Genomic DNA, 15,657 nt, shown 5'->3' with positions numbered 1-15,657 from the left:
GTTGTGCTTCATTTATTTTGGCTGATTAATATCTAAGTTTTCCTGAAGAGAACTACAAGAAATTATTCAACGCACGCAGAGCAAGCTGTAAGTCCATACATTTAAAGTGCTTAAAAACTAAAAATGAAACTTTTATAATTGACATTTCTGACATAATATAAATATCGATAAACTGTCATTTCTGACAATCTAGAGTTTCACTTGTTCTTTCATCTGAGCTGCAGTGGTAAGGGATCTTACTTGTTATCTATCTATTTTTATTGACTTTTACACAGAACTGATGGGCTAACGGGTCACGATAAAATCTGGAGGTCTGATTTTGTTTCAGGCTTTTGTGGTGTTAACTGTCAAAATGAAGTTTTCAAAAACCATTTGTGCTCTAATTTGTGTGTAACCTCTTAAACATGGGCGTAAACCCTAAAAAGGATGGATATTCTTAAAGAAAAAATGGGAAAAAACTTCAGGCAAAAGCATCTCCCAAATGATTCCAGGGTTGTATAATGTCCCAAAGAAACTCTTTAATAAGAAATTCAACAGTCTTTACAGTTATTGTGATGTACATATAAAACAGACACCATAGAATGGACTGAGGTAAGCAACAGATCAAGCAAATGAAAATTTAAAAACATTCTATTTAAACCCACAAATGCAACTTTTTGTTAAATACACTGTTTCAGTCCTTGTGTGATTACCTCCATAATACACATACATATTTACACTTGTTTGCCAACAACCTTGCTGATATCCTTGATCAATAAGTGTTGGGGATAATATTGTAAAACTTGAAAGCTGCTCCACAGTCTAAGCTAGTTTCCTCTCTTCGTGCTCTCTGATGAGCAAATTAACACAGTAAGGAATAACAGCAACCACACCGAGAGGTATTGAAGCACTTTTACAGAACGACAGTATATAAAACAGAGCCTCAGTGTGGGTGGGCATTTTAATAAAGTTGTACAGTTGTAGAAATGTGAGCGTTGCAGTCACGCACATGAGTTTAAACATACTTTTGCAGCCGTTCTTCCCTTTGCAGCTCTGAACGAACATCTCAGAGTTCACTGCCAGGCCCAGACCAAACAAGGCTCCCAGGTTTCTAACCAGACCGGCAAAAGGTGTCGTGTCGAGATGGATCCAGTCTGGGTTAGCGCACCACTTCTTGGCTTTGCTGACTGACCACATGGGATCGATGTCCAACAGTTTGAAGAGCAGATAAAAGCAAACAGCAAAAGAGAAAAGAAAAATGTTGGTTTGGAGGTAAACTTTCAAGCTTGCATTGTAGACTGAGGGGATGTGATCAAAGGCCTCAGCAATCAGCATGCCTACACATTAAAGAAAGAAAAAAGATTTTTAGTCCTAACACAAAACAACAGATATATCAGATATTTTTTTTTGACAGCAGAGTGGAACACACCAGTGAAAACACCGAGGATAACTTGATGTGGAAAGTGTGTTGCAATAAAAACCCTGGAGACGCAAACACTTATCTGAATGAACCAGAAAGTAATCCACAAAAAGGACCTGAGAAGACAAAACCTGTAGGAATAATAAATATTTACATAAGACAAAAAAAAGACAAGACAACTAACTTAATTGTAAAGATGTATATAACCTCTCACCTTTGAAAGCTGCGTACAGATGAGGCACGGGAGGGCCGAGCAAAATTTAAAGCAGAAGTGATCATCACATACCACACGCATGATGAGCCCATGGCGTGACCAGATGGACTGCCTGTTCAGAGAAACATTAAATAAAGTTTTCTACACTTTAATAGCTTTAAGTACTGACTCGTACATGCATACTAACCTGGCCCTGTTTCACAAGTTATATGAAACTGGTCCAAATGTGGTTTTGAATCATTGTGGTAGAAGGGTGTTTCTTGCACCCACCAGTAAGGTCGGTGCCCAAATAAAATCCTGCAAAAGAAAATATAAGAATAAAGTTCAGAAATACATAAAATAAAGATACAAATACTAACCTAAGAGTAGGCTTACCATTTAAAAATAAGGTTGAACCAGTCACCAATGACAGCCACCCAAATCATCTTGGTGCCAACATTGTGACTGAGATGGAACCAGAGAGGGAAATAAACAGAGAAAATATTACGAGGGTCACCCACTACTGATACAAAGTCAATGAAGTCATGGTATTGCCAGTAGTTGTTCTGCAGGTACTGTATAACCTGCACACCAAAGCTGTAGACAAAATCCATGTGGTTCCCTATCTATGTACACAACTGCAACAGCTTCTTCTTCAATGCCAGCTAAAGCACCGTGAACCCTTTCCTACCTCAGGAACTTTATATCAACCTGGCATCATAAATCATTCAATGAAGCCATGGCAACAACTGCAACATCTTTGCTTTGAACCCAACATAAAATAATGTTCCCAAGCCATTAGGGCTCAGCATTTTAAGACATGTCACAAAAACTGTTTACACCCTGAGCATGTAGACATTAGATTTTTCACAGAACATTGCTTTTACAATTGTTAAATATTAGCCATTGTACACACGAAGAAAGACAGTTCCACGTAACCTGCTGGATCCTTTCAGCCTCATTAATATTCTCATTCTCAGTGAACGTAGCAACAAAATGAGCTTCCTATAATGCTGCAAGAGAAAAACACAGCCCATCTGGCATCTGGCACAGTAGAGTTCACTGAGTACATCTGTCAGCATTCAGTTATCTTCCCATTCTAATCAGAGCACAAATACTGAAAAAAAAGTATAATGTTGTTTTATATAGTTTGGACGGAATTTCGGATCCATCTGAACTTCCACATACTGACCACAAGGTGGGATATCGTTTCAGCAAAAAACATCCTGAAAACATTATATATATCATTATAAATATAAATTTAGCAAGAGGAGTGGGCTATTTAATATTTTTAAACCTTGTTTTCTCGGTTTAAAAACATAATAGTTTTTAGCTAATTTGAAAGCAGAGGAAATAATATGAATGATTCAACGTAATTTCCGGTTGTCGTTGAGTGCCCGCCCCCTCCGTGTAGACCGCGGATTTTTGAAAATAACGATCTGCGCAACAGCAAGACACAAATCTAGAGTTCTCTTCAAAACATGTGAGTGTTACACCGAAACGTTAATGGACTGACTAGTTTAAGCCAAATGTGTAAAATATCCTTTGGTTTCATTTGCAAGCTAATCGATGACGAACTAACCGCTAATGTTCCCCCGGCTAACGTTAGCATTAGCATGCTAATGTTGTTGGTAGGATCTGGTGTAGCTGTTATGTCACCGGTTGTCGGATATGCACAAATAATGTTGTATTTAAATAATAAAGCCAGCTGTTACTAGCGACAGGTCGATTGTGAACTAATTAAATAACTACTTTTGCCAGTAAACATTTAAAACTGTTTTAAATGACGATGGTTTCAGCTGTACTCTTTGATATGCTTTGAAATGTTTTGGTGTCATTGTTTCCTGGAACTAACAGCCACAGTGAATAACTATAAGTCTTTTAGAAGATTAATGTAAATACAACACAGCCTATTCTGGACTGTTGCACTTTTTAATCTTGCTTTTATCTCCATAACCTCTGGGTCATTGTACATTGGTAGTCTAAGATTTATATTAAGCCAAAGGAAAAAAAGTTTACCAGAGCATTAACAACTATAAAATTAACAATTTACCAAGAATACACTGCTAGATTACACACAGCCACCTGAGGGGTGTATTACGAAGCAATGTTTTGGCAGAAAGTGCCACATTTTCTCAGATTCTTTTATTTACAGCATGTCTTAAAAGCTGTGTAGATTCTCTGCTGGGGGAATGTGTGCAAGTTGTTAAGCAGTAGCTGTACATCAGATTCTGTGATTTACATGCATACATGATGCAAGAAATGTTTTTATACTTGATCTTTAATCTAATGCTAAGGCTGTTTTACCTTGCTGGAAGCTGTTTACACAGCTTTGTAAACAGAGCAAAGAATATAGAGAATACTAAAAATACCTGTTCATTCGATTAGATCAATTTCATTTTAATCTGCTCACAAAGCAAGGTCTAATCTTTGTTTTAGGTTTTAGGCTACAGGAAAGTGTCAGAGCTGAGCACACAGAGTAACCCTTAATGTTCGTTTCTATCCATTGCAAGTTCCAGAACTCTAATGTACAGCCTTCATGTTAGAAATAAACAGTAGCATTTAGAGCGCGCTCAGCATTAAAATAGTTAACTCAATTTAAAAAAAAAAAAAAAAAATAAAAGTTTATTTGACTGCTTTGCGCGCTAAATCAAAAACAATTAACTGCAATTAATTTCATGTCTTATTTGCAAATTTGTTACTTGTTGCTGTTTATTTATGATGTTCTTTTTTTAATGTTCTGTATAGATTTTTATTACTATTTCATCTTCATCATTACGTGATAATGTCTTTGATTGTAGGCGGCACTCATATCCTGGACAAGTAAATTACTCTGAGCAGCTTTTTCTGTATTCTGTTCTGCGCCAGTGTCGACCGACCACTACAGCTGTCAGGCTCTGCAGTGAAAATTGTGCTTGTGCTTGTGTTTTACCACAGATTCATAACAAAGCACCATAATGTCCATCACTGACCCAAACATCAGCGATAGGTTTACAAGTGCAATGGAGGAGATCCACAACAAGGAGCTTAAAACATACACAGACATAATAGACACAACGGCAGAGTTGGCCCAATCCCACAGGCAGTTTGTGAAGTCAGCACTTGGTAACTTTTTTTATTTATTTATTTTTAATGACATAACTACATATACAAACATCTGTCACAAATGCTACCCTGTTCGGCTTGTTTTCATTATGAATATCCTTTATTTCAATAGAAAAAAATTGCACATGGACTTTTTAGTTTTTAAGAGACTCTATGTCCCTTTGCTGCATCACTTTTGCCCCCTTTCTTTCCTCACTTTCTTATCTTCACAGCTTCACTATTCAATAAAGGCAAACATGTCAAAGAAAGAGAATACTAATTATGAGTAACATTTAGTCTTACAGGTTTAATAACAACTGGGTCCAAAGTTGTATTTTTGGAGTGTTTTAAGACTCAGTATCATCCAGCACAGAGGATTACAACATTATACATATTTTCTTACTTGATTAGAGTTGTCAGATTTGGCTGATAATAAATGTTTTCTGTTGCAGATACGTGTTTAAAGAAGTGTAAGGATGATGACATATTGTTTGAAACAATACAGACATTCAAAAAAGGTGAGTTTCAGTAAATTAGGCACACAGTATTATGCATGTACCTTAAATGTAGGTCATACTGCTCAGTTCAGGTGTACATGTGAAAATGGTGGTTTGTAATGCTGCTTCGGCATCTTCACTTTATCTCAGGACTTAGTTGTACTGACACAATGTTTACCTCCTAGACCTCGAATGGAAAAAAGTGGCTTTAAAAGAGAAGCGACAGGCAATATCTGAAGTGATATCTGAGATTCAAGAGAAGGATATGCAGAAAGAGGACATTATCCAGAAGATTGAGAAGCTTAAAGAAGAACAAACCAAGAGAAAAGAACGTAAGATTGTGTGATTGTGACACTGATGGTGTAACGTATGAATTAAATATTAAACTGTGACTGTATTGTATAGTACACTTATTCTTTCTGCCCACATTTCAGTGATTGAATCTCAATACAGAGCAAACAAAGACAGACTGAAGAATCTCCAAAAAGCCAGACTCGTCTTTCAGGATCATCTGGGGTTGGAGATACGAACAATTCTCGGCAAAACACAGCTGGTTAAAGGTATGCAAAACCATGCATTTTTGATACACATATCTTTGTCGACGCTTGTTTATGTCATCTGTAACTGATTTTTGTGCAAGAGGTTTTGGTCTTGCTGTTCCTTTTAGACTGATCATGACTGATATGGTTATGATACTTTCTAAAATAAAACATAACCATAAGGATAAAAGCTCTAGCTATTCAGAAGTGACCAATCAATATTATTATAATTTTTTGATTTTTTTTTTTTTTGTCGGAATGGAATAAATACTCAGTACACGAGTACTGAGTATTTATTAACGCTTGGGAAATTAGTTAAAACAGTGGAACCACATTCATCATGTTTCTGAAGCTGTCTGCATGCACATATCCAAACTACAGTAATTCTGACCTACAAACTCCTGCTTAATTGTTAATTGATGGTTGAGTTGAATGCACTGAATAGAAAGACTATAATCATAAAGTAATATTTTTACCTTCGGTGGATTAAAATGAAGGCTCTGCTCTGCATATCCCTGTTACCATGGTGAACTAATTGATATTTATGCTTGTATGTATCATCATTAATGATAAAGACATGCATAGCTCAGAGTGAATACAATCAGATCGTGAAGAAACTCTGGACGTGTGTACTGTTACTGAAAAAGTGTTGTGCATCTTAATGATGGTCAGCTGGTTGTTGCGATTTCACCTTGTGACACACGCCCCTTCTTCTGATACGACTCAAGAACTTTGTTTTTAACTTTGTTGCCCTTTTAAAGGTGAAAAGTTGCAGTTTGTTTTTCGAAACATCAACCCCTCTGATCCAGACAGTGCCTATGTCATCACGATGGGGATTAATGAAAGCGGATCATACCAGAGTAAGTTGAACACCTCTACCATTTTTTTTTCACAACCCTGTGTAATGTAATAGTATTTCTGTGTATTAATTTCAAAGAGATTCACAAATATAGATATGAGCTTTTGCTATTATTTAAAAAGCTATAGGAAAAAGAAAAAACAGACTGATATTAATGTCTTTGTAAAATTGGTTCAAATGAGACTGGACAGAAACATTGGAACACTTAACCTGATATTTTGTGGCTCACTCTTTTATTGCATCCACTGTAATCAGTCAATGTTTTTTTTTTTCTATTTTACAGTCGTCTCCAGTGACCCCGTGCTCGAGTGTTTGCCAGTCTTGGAAAAGCGACTTCAGGAGACCAATAATTTACCAGCATTCCTGGCAAATGTGAGGAAGGAGTTTATCTCTCAGACGCGTCGCTAAAATTGAACGCAGGGAAGGATGAAAAGCATGCAGTGACCTTCTCCCTGCAATTTGGACTAAAGAAAGCACGGTGGAGTCAATGGAGAGTCGTCACAGGAGGATTACAAATCTTTAAATAAAAAGTCAACTTCAGGACTCTTAGATTTTAATTTCAAATACCCTTTTGTACTAACAAGTGTGAATTCTTCTTATTAAAAAGATGAAGTGTCTTTTTTGGCATCATTTCAGAAGAGTTATTGTTGGAAATAAGTATCTGAATTTCAGGAGCGGGACCACGCCTCCAAACACAGTCCTTCCGGTTGTCATCTATATGTTCCCCCAGTTCTACAAGCTGTTCTTGTTTACGTGTTTTCAATTCTTTAACTTTTTTGCTTCTATTTAGTACATGGGGATCTGCTCGGCCCTGGAGCCGCCGCCAGTCCCCCTCGAGGCCTTCCCTAAACCGCAGCTCAATGAATGTCCAAGCCGTTCACCTTTATCTATGATAACGCTGTCAAACCTTAAATGAGGACGTGGGCCCAGCGAGTGAATGGACATTTGGACAACTGCTTACCTTTTAATCCAGAATAATAAGGAACTGACCACTTAAACATTGATGTAAACAGTTTTATTTTATTTGTTTGTTACAAATCTGTGTTTTTTACACGTGCTACAGACGTCAATGATGTAATAAAGCACTTCTTTATTAAAGGCTCGTGTTAGTCGACCTTGTATCGAGTGTAACATAAATTATGAAAAAACTTGTTATTTGATATTACTTTTATTTACTTTATCAACTTTAATCCTAGGAGCATTACAAAATACCCAGGGGGCAGTGTTAAGATGCTGAATGTACATCATAAATATACAAGAACTGAATGTGACAAATGTTGAATAATTAACCAAATTAAAATCAGTGCATACACAGATATTGTTCCTTTCAGACTAAGTTTCTATTGAATGTTTGGCATCGCTGTGATTAGAATTTGATTCAGGGTCGGTCAGGCATCAGATGATTTAATGCTGCTTAACTGAGGTAGCTCTTCAACATAGGTTGATGGGAAATGGCCTGTCTGCCCGTTCAACATACCAAACCACCAGCCGTTTTCTTCCTTGGAATAAATGTCTAGTAGATCTCCTGTGAAACATGATTTTTTCAGTTAAACTTTAAGTCTTTGCTTTTAAGAAATACAAACGTTTATAGTAAACTGCAGTTTAGTGTCACCTTCGTTCAGAGCCAGTTCATCATCGTGCTCAGGGGTGAAGCTGTAAATGGCCTTGCATTTTCCTATACTGCACAACTCTGGGGTTGTTTTATCTGCTAAAAATAATTTTTTTAGTGCTTTAATTTCCTGAATTTCCAGATGTTGTAATTTTAAACAAACAGTTGTATCTGTGCTCTGTAAATTAATTACCTTGTCCTTTGTCCTCTTCCGTGTGAGGCTCCAAGACTCCATTAACAGTGCTGCCACTCTCTGCAGTTTCACTTTCCTGTGTTGTGCTTGTAGAAGTGACCTGGTCAGTGGCAGTTTTTGAAGGATCCACAGACTGCTGTGCCACAAACAGAGGTGGTCCTTTGTAAATGATGGAAGCTCTCAGTGACTGCCGGGATCTGAAGGGTGTCCTCCTGAGTCTGACTGGACGAGCCAGCTGAACTAGACTATGTTCACAGTCCTTGAACAGAAAAAAGGGTTTCAAATACAGCATTTGTCCTTACAGAAGGGTAAACACAGAACTGTACAACGATGTAATATAAAATAAAAAATTTGCCTTTTTGATATTCCAGTCTTTTTATTTCTGGTGCTTTTCCAATTTAATAAGATACCTTGAAATAACAAGAGAAGTTCTCATTTGCTCATTTTCCTGCAAGCAAATTGTCCTACCTACCAATTTAGTGTAATTTAGCTGTAATTTGCTTTGCATCGAGACAGTTTGTGTCTTTATGTAGTGTAGGTGGTAATGTTATGAGCCGATTTTGAATGTAAGATGATTCATCAGAAATGCATTCATGCTGTTTATGCAGTGACTCACAAGATACAGGAAAGGATAGGATCCCTAATAATATAGAATATAAATAATCATTTCATTCAGATAATAATCTTAGTTCATTCAGAAAAAACAGGCAAATATTCTATCTCAAGTAAATGCATTTTGCCTCTACATGTGAACCAAACATAAGTATATTTATTGATGCAATACCAAACTACCAGCTATGACAGGCCTGTTGCAGAAGACACCTGCCCCAGCAACCTGATTCACCAGTTGATGCTAAATATTGATTAAGTGTAAAATAAATGTAATCAACAAGCTAGCAGGTGGAGGTATTGAAGGAGAGGAATGAAAGTCTGTAGAAGCAAAACAGAATACATGCGTGTGAATGACAGGAAGGGTGATGGAGTGCTGAAGATGCAAGGGGTGGAGATAATGAAGGTAACAGATACTGGGAAGATACTTGTGCACACTGTGCTTTTATTTCCAGGAAAATCAAAAAGATCCTGTTTCTTACTTGCACCATCTGTCCAGTAAAACCAATATTCCACTATAGTTCCAGTTAATCTGCTTTAAATATGTTACTGGTAGATATGTATGGAGTATGCTGAGTAAGAGATTAAAGTTAACTCCCTATCAAATCTGTTCCTATTAAGCTGAGGATTCAGTCCAGTCACATTTTAGTTACAAATCCTCTGTGCTAACAAAAGGCGGCTGCATAATGGAGATCTTACCTTGTCCTTCCATTTCAGAATACTGTCACTGAACCGGTGATGGGACTTGGGTTTCCCTTCTAATTCAGACAGCGATGTAGAGAGTTTGTAGTGAGTAGCCTCCAGGAGATCCAATTTTAGAGTATTCTATACATGAGTTGACATTAGTGAGCAATTGGGAACCCTGGATTCATGGTCTGTTTGAAGAAAACATCAAACAGCACACAGCAGTATAAATCCACATCCACTCTGGCATTACTGTACACTATTTACCTCATCAAGCTGCTGCTCGGTTTCCTCAAGGTTCTTTTGGTTAGAAAAAGATGGATTTTCAGAGTATGTTTTCATAAGTTTTTCAATTCCTGCGACACATTGTAAGAATTAGAATGACAGAAAAACAACAAATGATTTTACTTATTATTTTAAAAGTTGCGTAACACAGCTTGCCTTCACAGTCTTTCTTTGTTTTCGTAATATTCTCGTCGAGGCGCTGAAGTTTAAGCTTGATTGCCTCTCTTCTTCTGTCTTTGTCCATGAATGATTTGCTGTCTTCCTCCTGAGCATAGATAACTGGTCACTTATTAAGTCAGAAACATTTTTTAAAATCTACCATTGATGGTTAAATCTACAAGGATTTGAGTGGACTTAAAGTACCATGTAAACTTTGAATTCGTCCTGAAAACTTTTCAGTCATGCTGCATGTTGCACCCCAATCGTACATATCCCTGTATAGTAACTACATTTTATTAAATCAGAAAAATGTCATTGAGGTTACCATCATATTTCCATAGAAGCCACATCTTTAAAAATGTATATGTTGTATATATGTATAGCTATACTTATGTAACAGTAAATATAGAGTAGATCACGGTACAGGATTTCTGTCAGGCCCTACCAGTAACTTTTTTATCTGCAGCACGCACACACTAACATAAAAAGATGCCCCTTGCAGAGACGACCGCCTGCAGAAAAAAATACTTCGGTTTGAAATGCAACAGCAGATTCTCAGACACCAAAGACTTACGAAATAATCAGCCATCAAAAACTCGGCTTTGTGATCTTCAGTGGTGTTTCTGTTCTCTTCTACCAGGGCTTGTATGTCTTTATCAATGTCCACCCTTTGGACCGCCTGTTCTATCTGTGTTTGGCCCTAGAAGTAGCACAAGTATGCATAGGTGATATAATATCCTTGAAGTGATTCAACGTGTACTGGACGATGGTGGTCAGGATGTCTCACATGTTTGAGGGTCTGTTCAAAGCTGTACATTTGGAGGTTGTATCTTTTCAGGATGTTGCCTAGAAGTTCAATCCGTTGCTTCTCCAGCTCCTGTATGATCTGAAAGAGCAGAAAGTGAGAAAGTCCTTGTTTAGATAATCTCCTGCCATTTAAAGCATGGAGCACATAACACCAAATATATGCCCTTGAGTTAGATGATTGCCATCTAACCCTTAAATTCAGTAAATGCACCAAGTGATTCAGGTCATAATGTGTGGAAAGACCATGTGCAGAGTAAAAGAAAGATCACAGGCTTAAGCCCCAAGTTCTGGTACTGTGTCCTTATTAAACAAGGTGTACACTAAATAAATGTGAGAATCTCTGAAAATACATGCAATGTCCACTGCTGCACAGAGTGGATTTTGATAAAAGAAATGTAAGCTAAAAAATTGCTACTGAAATGTACGTTGCATAATTCATTGAGAACAAAATGACATAACCACAGTTAGTAGAACTCATAATCATCAACCATTCTTGAAGATTACACCAAATGGCAAAGTTAAAACCTGATATTACAGGCTGATCCAACCTGAGTCACAATGTGGCTCAGTAATGCTTATGACCCCATTCTGATGAGACTGTGGATGGTGTCCTAGAAGATCGTCCCCCAGATTTGGATCAGGGCATCAGTGAGCTGCTATGCAGTCTGTGGTGCTTTTTGTCAGCATTTAGGCATCAATACATAATTTCCCAGAGGTTCTCAACTAAATTCAAGTCTAGAGAACACCAGGGGAAGTTACAACCATCTTTGCCTTTTCTTCAAGAAACAGACAACGCACTCTGGCCATGTGAGACTGGGAACTGGCCTGCACCAGGAGGAACTCAGAGATCAGTGCACCAGCACAATGTATAACAGTGAGATTTCATCCTGATACCCAACAGGAAGTGCAAGTCTCTGTAACCTTCCAAGGATATGCTTGCCCATACACTCACTCACCCACTGCCAAAGTAGTCATAGTGGATGATGCTGCAGGCAGTATAATATTTGCCATGACATCTCCAGACTCTTTTGTGATTGTCACATGCTCTCAGTGTGAACCTACTCTGATCTCAGAGAAAAGTCATGGCACTGTGCTGTGAGCAAATGTATTATTGAAAGATACTGGACCCTCATGGAGCCTCTTTCTAACAGTTTGGTCAAAAACATGCATGAGTAGCCCACTGGAGGTCATTTTGTAGGACACTAGCAATGCTTCTCCTCTTCCTATTTGTGCAGAAGAACAGAAATTTGCCCCTCAGCTAGGTTATTGCTCTTCTGCAGAACTGTAACCTTGTAGTGGCCCACTTCTTAGTATCACACCCTTCAGATTGTGCTGGGAGACACAGCAAATCTTCTTTTGATGGATTTGCCATCCTTGGGGATGACCTGTGCAAACCTAAATGGGCTGCAGGTACTATCGCTACCACCAGTGACAAAACTAGAGAAAAGTGAGTCAGAAGGAAAAAGGAGAGAATGGCTTGTCTGCAAAACCATACCCTTTTTGGAGGTTGTCTTATTTATGTCTCTCCAGTGGATCTGTCACTTCCACTTGCACCACAGCAGGTGAAATTAATTCACAGTCGTTTTTACTTCCCTACTGGACTGGACCTAACTGGATGTTCAGTGGTTTTTGTGCTCAAAATACAGAACATGCTGTCCTGGGAGATAAGCTGACCTAGTGCTTACAGAGTTTTCTGGAACCCAACAATCAGAAGTGAAATCTTTCACACTAATGAAAAACTCTTGACTACGTCACTGAGCCCTGTTATCTCATAAAGAGCCACTCTTAAGAAGAGGAACAGCTAAATGCCCACAAAATGACAAGTAGGAAACTATTTTCTCCACCTGGTAGCAGTTTTTCAATGTGTTTTCCCACTTGAGTCTCATCTGATGACCCTCCATGTTGATATTAAAGTACTCCTCATCCACCCGCGCCTGCATCTCTGCTGACTTAGTCAGCCTGTTAAGCATCTGGAGTCAAGAACAGAGAGAAAACTTTAGCAACCATGCTGACAGCTTTTTCCAGTAAGTATCCCCCCCATGGTGAAAAAGACTGCAGTGATGAAAACAGTATGACACATTCTGTACCTTCTGTTTTTCTTTCTCAGTGGAGATGTGTTTGTTGTTTTCAACAAAGTTGAACAAAGCCTCGTGTTCTCTTGTTAGTCCAATTAATTTCTTTTTGATCTAGTTTAGAAAGAAGAAATCAAATGAATATATTATTATGAACTTTAAATAGCATAACATCTACTTTGTGATGCTGTGTGTCAAAAGGGATAGACTGAATTTGAAAAATAAATAATTTATCTTGGCTTCTTGTGAGTTTATTTTTGTAGATATGTGATTTTACACTCTACAAAAACACTTTATTATTCTATTCTATTATTTTATTTTGTTATTTTTCAAAACATTTTCAACGAATGCATCATGTGTTAAAAAAAAGCTTTATTTCAGATTTGCATTGCAGCCAAAACGTTCGTGGAAACTGTCACAACAAAGTCATTTTATGCATGATCATTATGGTTCATAAGGCCAAACATCACAGTGACTAATGATAAATCTACCCATTTTGAAAGGGAGGAAGGGTTATGGTTGGTCACAATTCCAGACTTTATAATGCGCCATCAAACAAAATCATAAAGTATCATAATTCCTCAGCATGACCCTCCTTTTAATGGCATGCAACTGTTCAAACACATATATTATTAAAGCTTATATCAGACCTGTGAGTTCTGCATGCATTCTAATGCATTCTTGCAGGTATCCACATTATAGTAATTCTCTAACTGTACAGGTCAACATATTTTTCCCCAAACAATCTTTTTATGGCTTTATGATTCAGCAGCTCCACCAAAGCCGATTCCTGTCCCTGTATATGTTTACAACACACCCTTACCTTCAGTTGCTCACTCCAGTTAGCAGTAACAAGCTTTCCGGTTCTTTCAATGGCACTGTCAAGCTAGAAAAGAGTGGCATATTGTGCTATCACTGGAAACTGTAGCAGTGAGATTTTGATAAAAGGAAAGACTGAATTACATACAGGCCTCTTCCTCCTATTATGCTCGTCTAAGACTTGTCGTATTTCCAGAATTGCTTCCTGCTGAAATGCATTTCCTACTGATCTGAAATGAAGACATAAATCTGCATTTAAACTCCAGATCAAGATAACATTTGTTTAATCATTCGACTGGCGCAGACTCGAGGTGAACTCAGGTTGAAAACTACCTGTGGGCGTCTGCTCTTGAGTACATCTCATCTGACACATGACACCAGGCACTGTGGGTGGAACTGAGTGGGGAGCCAGCATGAAAAGGTTAGAGCTGTGGGCTAATTAGCCTGACACCTGCCTGTGTTTTGATCACATCTAACTTGGTGGCTGCATGTTATTGCTCATCACACTATTATTCCTGTACGCTGCATGGCAGCCAGTCCCAGGAAGAGGTCATGTTAAACACAAAACTGACAAAAGACAGTGTCCCCCTTACTTGTTTGACATTCCTTTGGAGGCCCTGATGAGTTTGCCCGCGAGTTTTTGTAGGCCTTTGGAGTAAGTAAGCTCCAACTCTGCCCTGGAACAGGAAAAAGATTGCAGCAAGGAAGAAGAAAAAAAAAACTGGGTCAAACAGTAACTCCTAAAGTGACTCAGGTGTTTTCTAACCACAGTGAGCGTACCTTTGCTGGAAAACGGACACGAGCTCTTTGCAGAAATATTCCCCATTTTTTGAATATTGTTTCGCATTTTGATAGAGCTGGTGATACTGAAAAGTGATAAATAATACACCGTGAGTGCCTGAAACATTTGATTTGAATGTGGAAGTTGTGCGATCAGTCAAAAATAAATACTCACAGAGCAGGTGGTGGTAGGTTCCTTCATCTTAAGACTGTGGCTGTTTGTTGACTTTGTACCTGGAACTTTGACCACACTCCTCCCAAAGTTACTCATGCGCAAAGCACCTGAGCTTTATGCACTGCGCCAAAGGAAAATTCCAATGAGAGGGGTGGAAAAACAGGAAGAAGCTGCAAGTGTAAATTCAAGCTGGAAGGCAGCAGGTTTATGTGCAACCGATTCAGGACGGGGGAATATATAACCACAAAAAGGTCTGTCCAAATAGAATTACTTTATATAATGTTCAACTAATTAAACCAGCTGAGTTTCAAGTTAAAGAAAGTAAGTAAAGTTAATACTTTTAGGTTGTTAGGTTGTGATGTTTTGGTAATAATTATTCTATAAGGACTTGCGTGGTTTTATTTCATGTCTATTTGGTAATAACAGTTTAGTAATTGGCAGTTTCTCCTTTTTTTTTGGCTACTTGGTATGAAACACATCTTCCTTTGAAAGTTTACATGAGCAATCAATTAAATCTGGTAAGTTTGGTTTGCATAAGTGATCCAAACACACAACCAGCTGGCATCCCATCAAACTGAACTGAACCAAGTCAGACCCATCGGTTGTCTATCCTGCTCATGTTTACAAGCTGGTCACCTTAAATCACTTCAAGGTCACTTTAAATCGTTCAAATTGTAAATTGTAAATGTTAAATTGTTATTAATCCTATTACCTTAGTCTTGAACTGTATATTTATTTCTCTTCTTATATTTATTGTTTGTCTTTTGCACTGAATGGAACTGGAGCCTCGTCGTCTCGTCTCTCTATATACTGTACTGTATATAGCAGAGATGACAATAAAGTTTAATTTGACCTTGAAATTTCTAATGGAGTATTAGTTGTTTAATGTAAAAC

At 37.9% G+C, this 15,657-nt stretch overlaps 3 protein-coding genes across 8 annotated transcripts; 1 reads left to right on the top strand and 2 right to left on the bottom strand.

Moving 5' to 3' along the window:
• Positions 1 to 496: 496 nt before the first annotated feature.
• Positions 497 to 2,909, bottom strand: LOC116323021 (glucose-6-phosphatase 2). Of its 5 annotated transcripts, XM_039599708.1 has the most exons (7): positions 2,785 to 2,909; positions 2,532 to 2,605; positions 1,989 to 2,057; positions 1,801 to 1,910; positions 1,614 to 1,725; positions 1,409 to 1,530; positions 497 to 1,316 (listed from the first exon to the last, which is right to left on the bottom strand). In XM_039599708.1, exons 1-7 carry the CDS (start codon positions 2,815 to 2,817, stop codon positions 802 to 804), a joined length of 1,035 nt encoding a protein of 344 aa, XP_039455642.1. In that variant the 5' UTR covers positions 2,818 to 2,909; the 3' UTR covers positions 497 to 801. The 5 variants fall into 5 exon arrangements, with proteins under 5 accessions (XP_039455642.1, XP_039455641.1, XP_039455643.1 ...); XM_039599707.1 differs by having other exon boundaries at positions 2,532 to 2,909; XM_039599709.1 differs by lacking the exon at positions 2,532 to 2,605 and having other exon boundaries at positions 2,785 to 2,886.
• A 61-nt stretch (positions 2,910 to 2,970) lies between these two features.
• On the top strand, positions 2,971 to 7,188 carry spc25 (SPC25 component of NDC80 kinetochore complex). The gene is made up of 7 exons (XM_031743245.2): positions 2,971 to 3,075; positions 4,530 to 4,697; positions 5,129 to 5,194; positions 5,359 to 5,505; positions 5,608 to 5,733; positions 6,474 to 6,572; positions 6,855 to 7,188. Exons 2-7 carry the CDS (start codon positions 4,550 to 4,552, stop codon positions 6,977 to 6,979), a joined length of 711 nt encoding a protein of 236 aa, XP_031599105.1. The 5' UTR covers positions 2,971 to 3,075; positions 4,530 to 4,549; the 3' UTR covers positions 6,980 to 7,188.
• A 383-nt stretch (positions 7,189 to 7,571) lies between these two features.
• On the bottom strand, positions 7,572 to 14,900 carry nostrin (nitric oxide synthase trafficking). 2 transcript variants are annotated; one of them, XM_031743221.2, is made up of 16 exons: positions 14,764 to 14,900; positions 14,589 to 14,674; positions 14,402 to 14,485; positions 14,142 to 14,204; positions 13,957 to 14,038; positions 13,813 to 13,875; positions 13,005 to 13,103; positions 12,762 to 12,887; positions 10,898 to 10,996; positions 10,685 to 10,810; positions 10,108 to 10,216; positions 9,934 to 10,022; positions 9,682 to 9,807; positions 8,374 to 8,632; positions 8,184 to 8,279; positions 7,572 to 8,096 (listed from the first exon to the last, which is right to left on the bottom strand). In XM_031743221.2, exons 1-16 carry the CDS (start codon positions 14,857 to 14,859, stop codon positions 7,960 to 7,962), a joined length of 1,740 nt encoding a protein of 579 aa, XP_031599081.2. In that variant the 5' UTR covers positions 14,860 to 14,900; the 3' UTR covers positions 7,572 to 7,959. The 2 variants fall into 2 exon arrangements, with proteins under 2 accessions (XP_031599081.2, XP_031599082.2); XM_031743222.2 differs by having other exon boundaries at positions 8,184 to 8,276.
• Positions 14,901 to 15,657: the final 757 nt, after the last annotated feature.

This window comes from Oreochromis aureus, linkage group 16 (genome assembly GCF_013358895.1).
Source record: "Oreochromis aureus strain Israel breed Guangdong linkage group 16, ZZ_aureus, whole genome shotgun sequence".
NCBI classification, from domain to species: Eukaryota; Metazoa; Chordata; class Actinopteri; order Cichliformes; family Cichlidae; genus Oreochromis; species Oreochromis aureus.
Note: the sequence above shows the minus strand (reverse complement) of the source record. Positions and strands in the feature narration are given on the sequence as shown.

Bases quoted from the DNA above. Each gene is read 5' to 3' on its own strand.
- nostrin (XM_031743221.2), bottom strand. From the start codon at position 14,859: ATGAGTAACTTTGGGAGGAGTGTGGTCAAAGTTCCAGGTACAAAGTCA. The intron at 14,486-14,588 runs GTACGCTCACTG...TTCCTGTTCCAG, and splicing joins GTGTCCGTTTTCCAGCAAAG to GGCAGAGTTGGAGCTTACTT. The intron at 13,876-13,956 runs GTATGTAATTCA...ACTCTTTTCTAG, and splicing joins ATAATAGGAGGAAGAGGCCT to CTTGACAGTGCCATTGAAAG.
- LOC116323021 (XM_031743282.2), bottom strand. From the start codon at position 2,206: ATGGATTTTGTCTACAGCTTTGGTGTGCAGGTTATACAGTACCTGCAG. The intron at 1,911-1,988 runs GTAAGCCTACTC...TTTCTTTTGCAG, and splicing joins TTCAACCTTATTTTTAAATG to GATTTTATTTGGGCACCGAC. The intron at 1,531-1,613 runs GTGAGAGGTTAT...TTATTCCTACAG, and splicing joins TCTGTACGCAGCTTTCAAAG to GTTTTGTCTTCTCAGGTCCT.
- spc25 (XM_031743245.2), top strand. From the start codon at position 4,550: ATGTCCATCACTGACCCAAACATCAGCGATAGGTTTACAAGTGCAATG. The intron at 5,195-5,358 runs GTGAGTTTCAGT...TTTACCTCCTAG, and splicing joins AATACAGACATTCAAAAAAG to ACCTCGAATGGAAAAAAGTG. The intron at 5,506-5,607 runs GTAAGATTGTGT...CCCACATTTCAG, and splicing joins ACAAACCAAGAGAAAAGAAC to TGATTGAATCTCAATACAGA.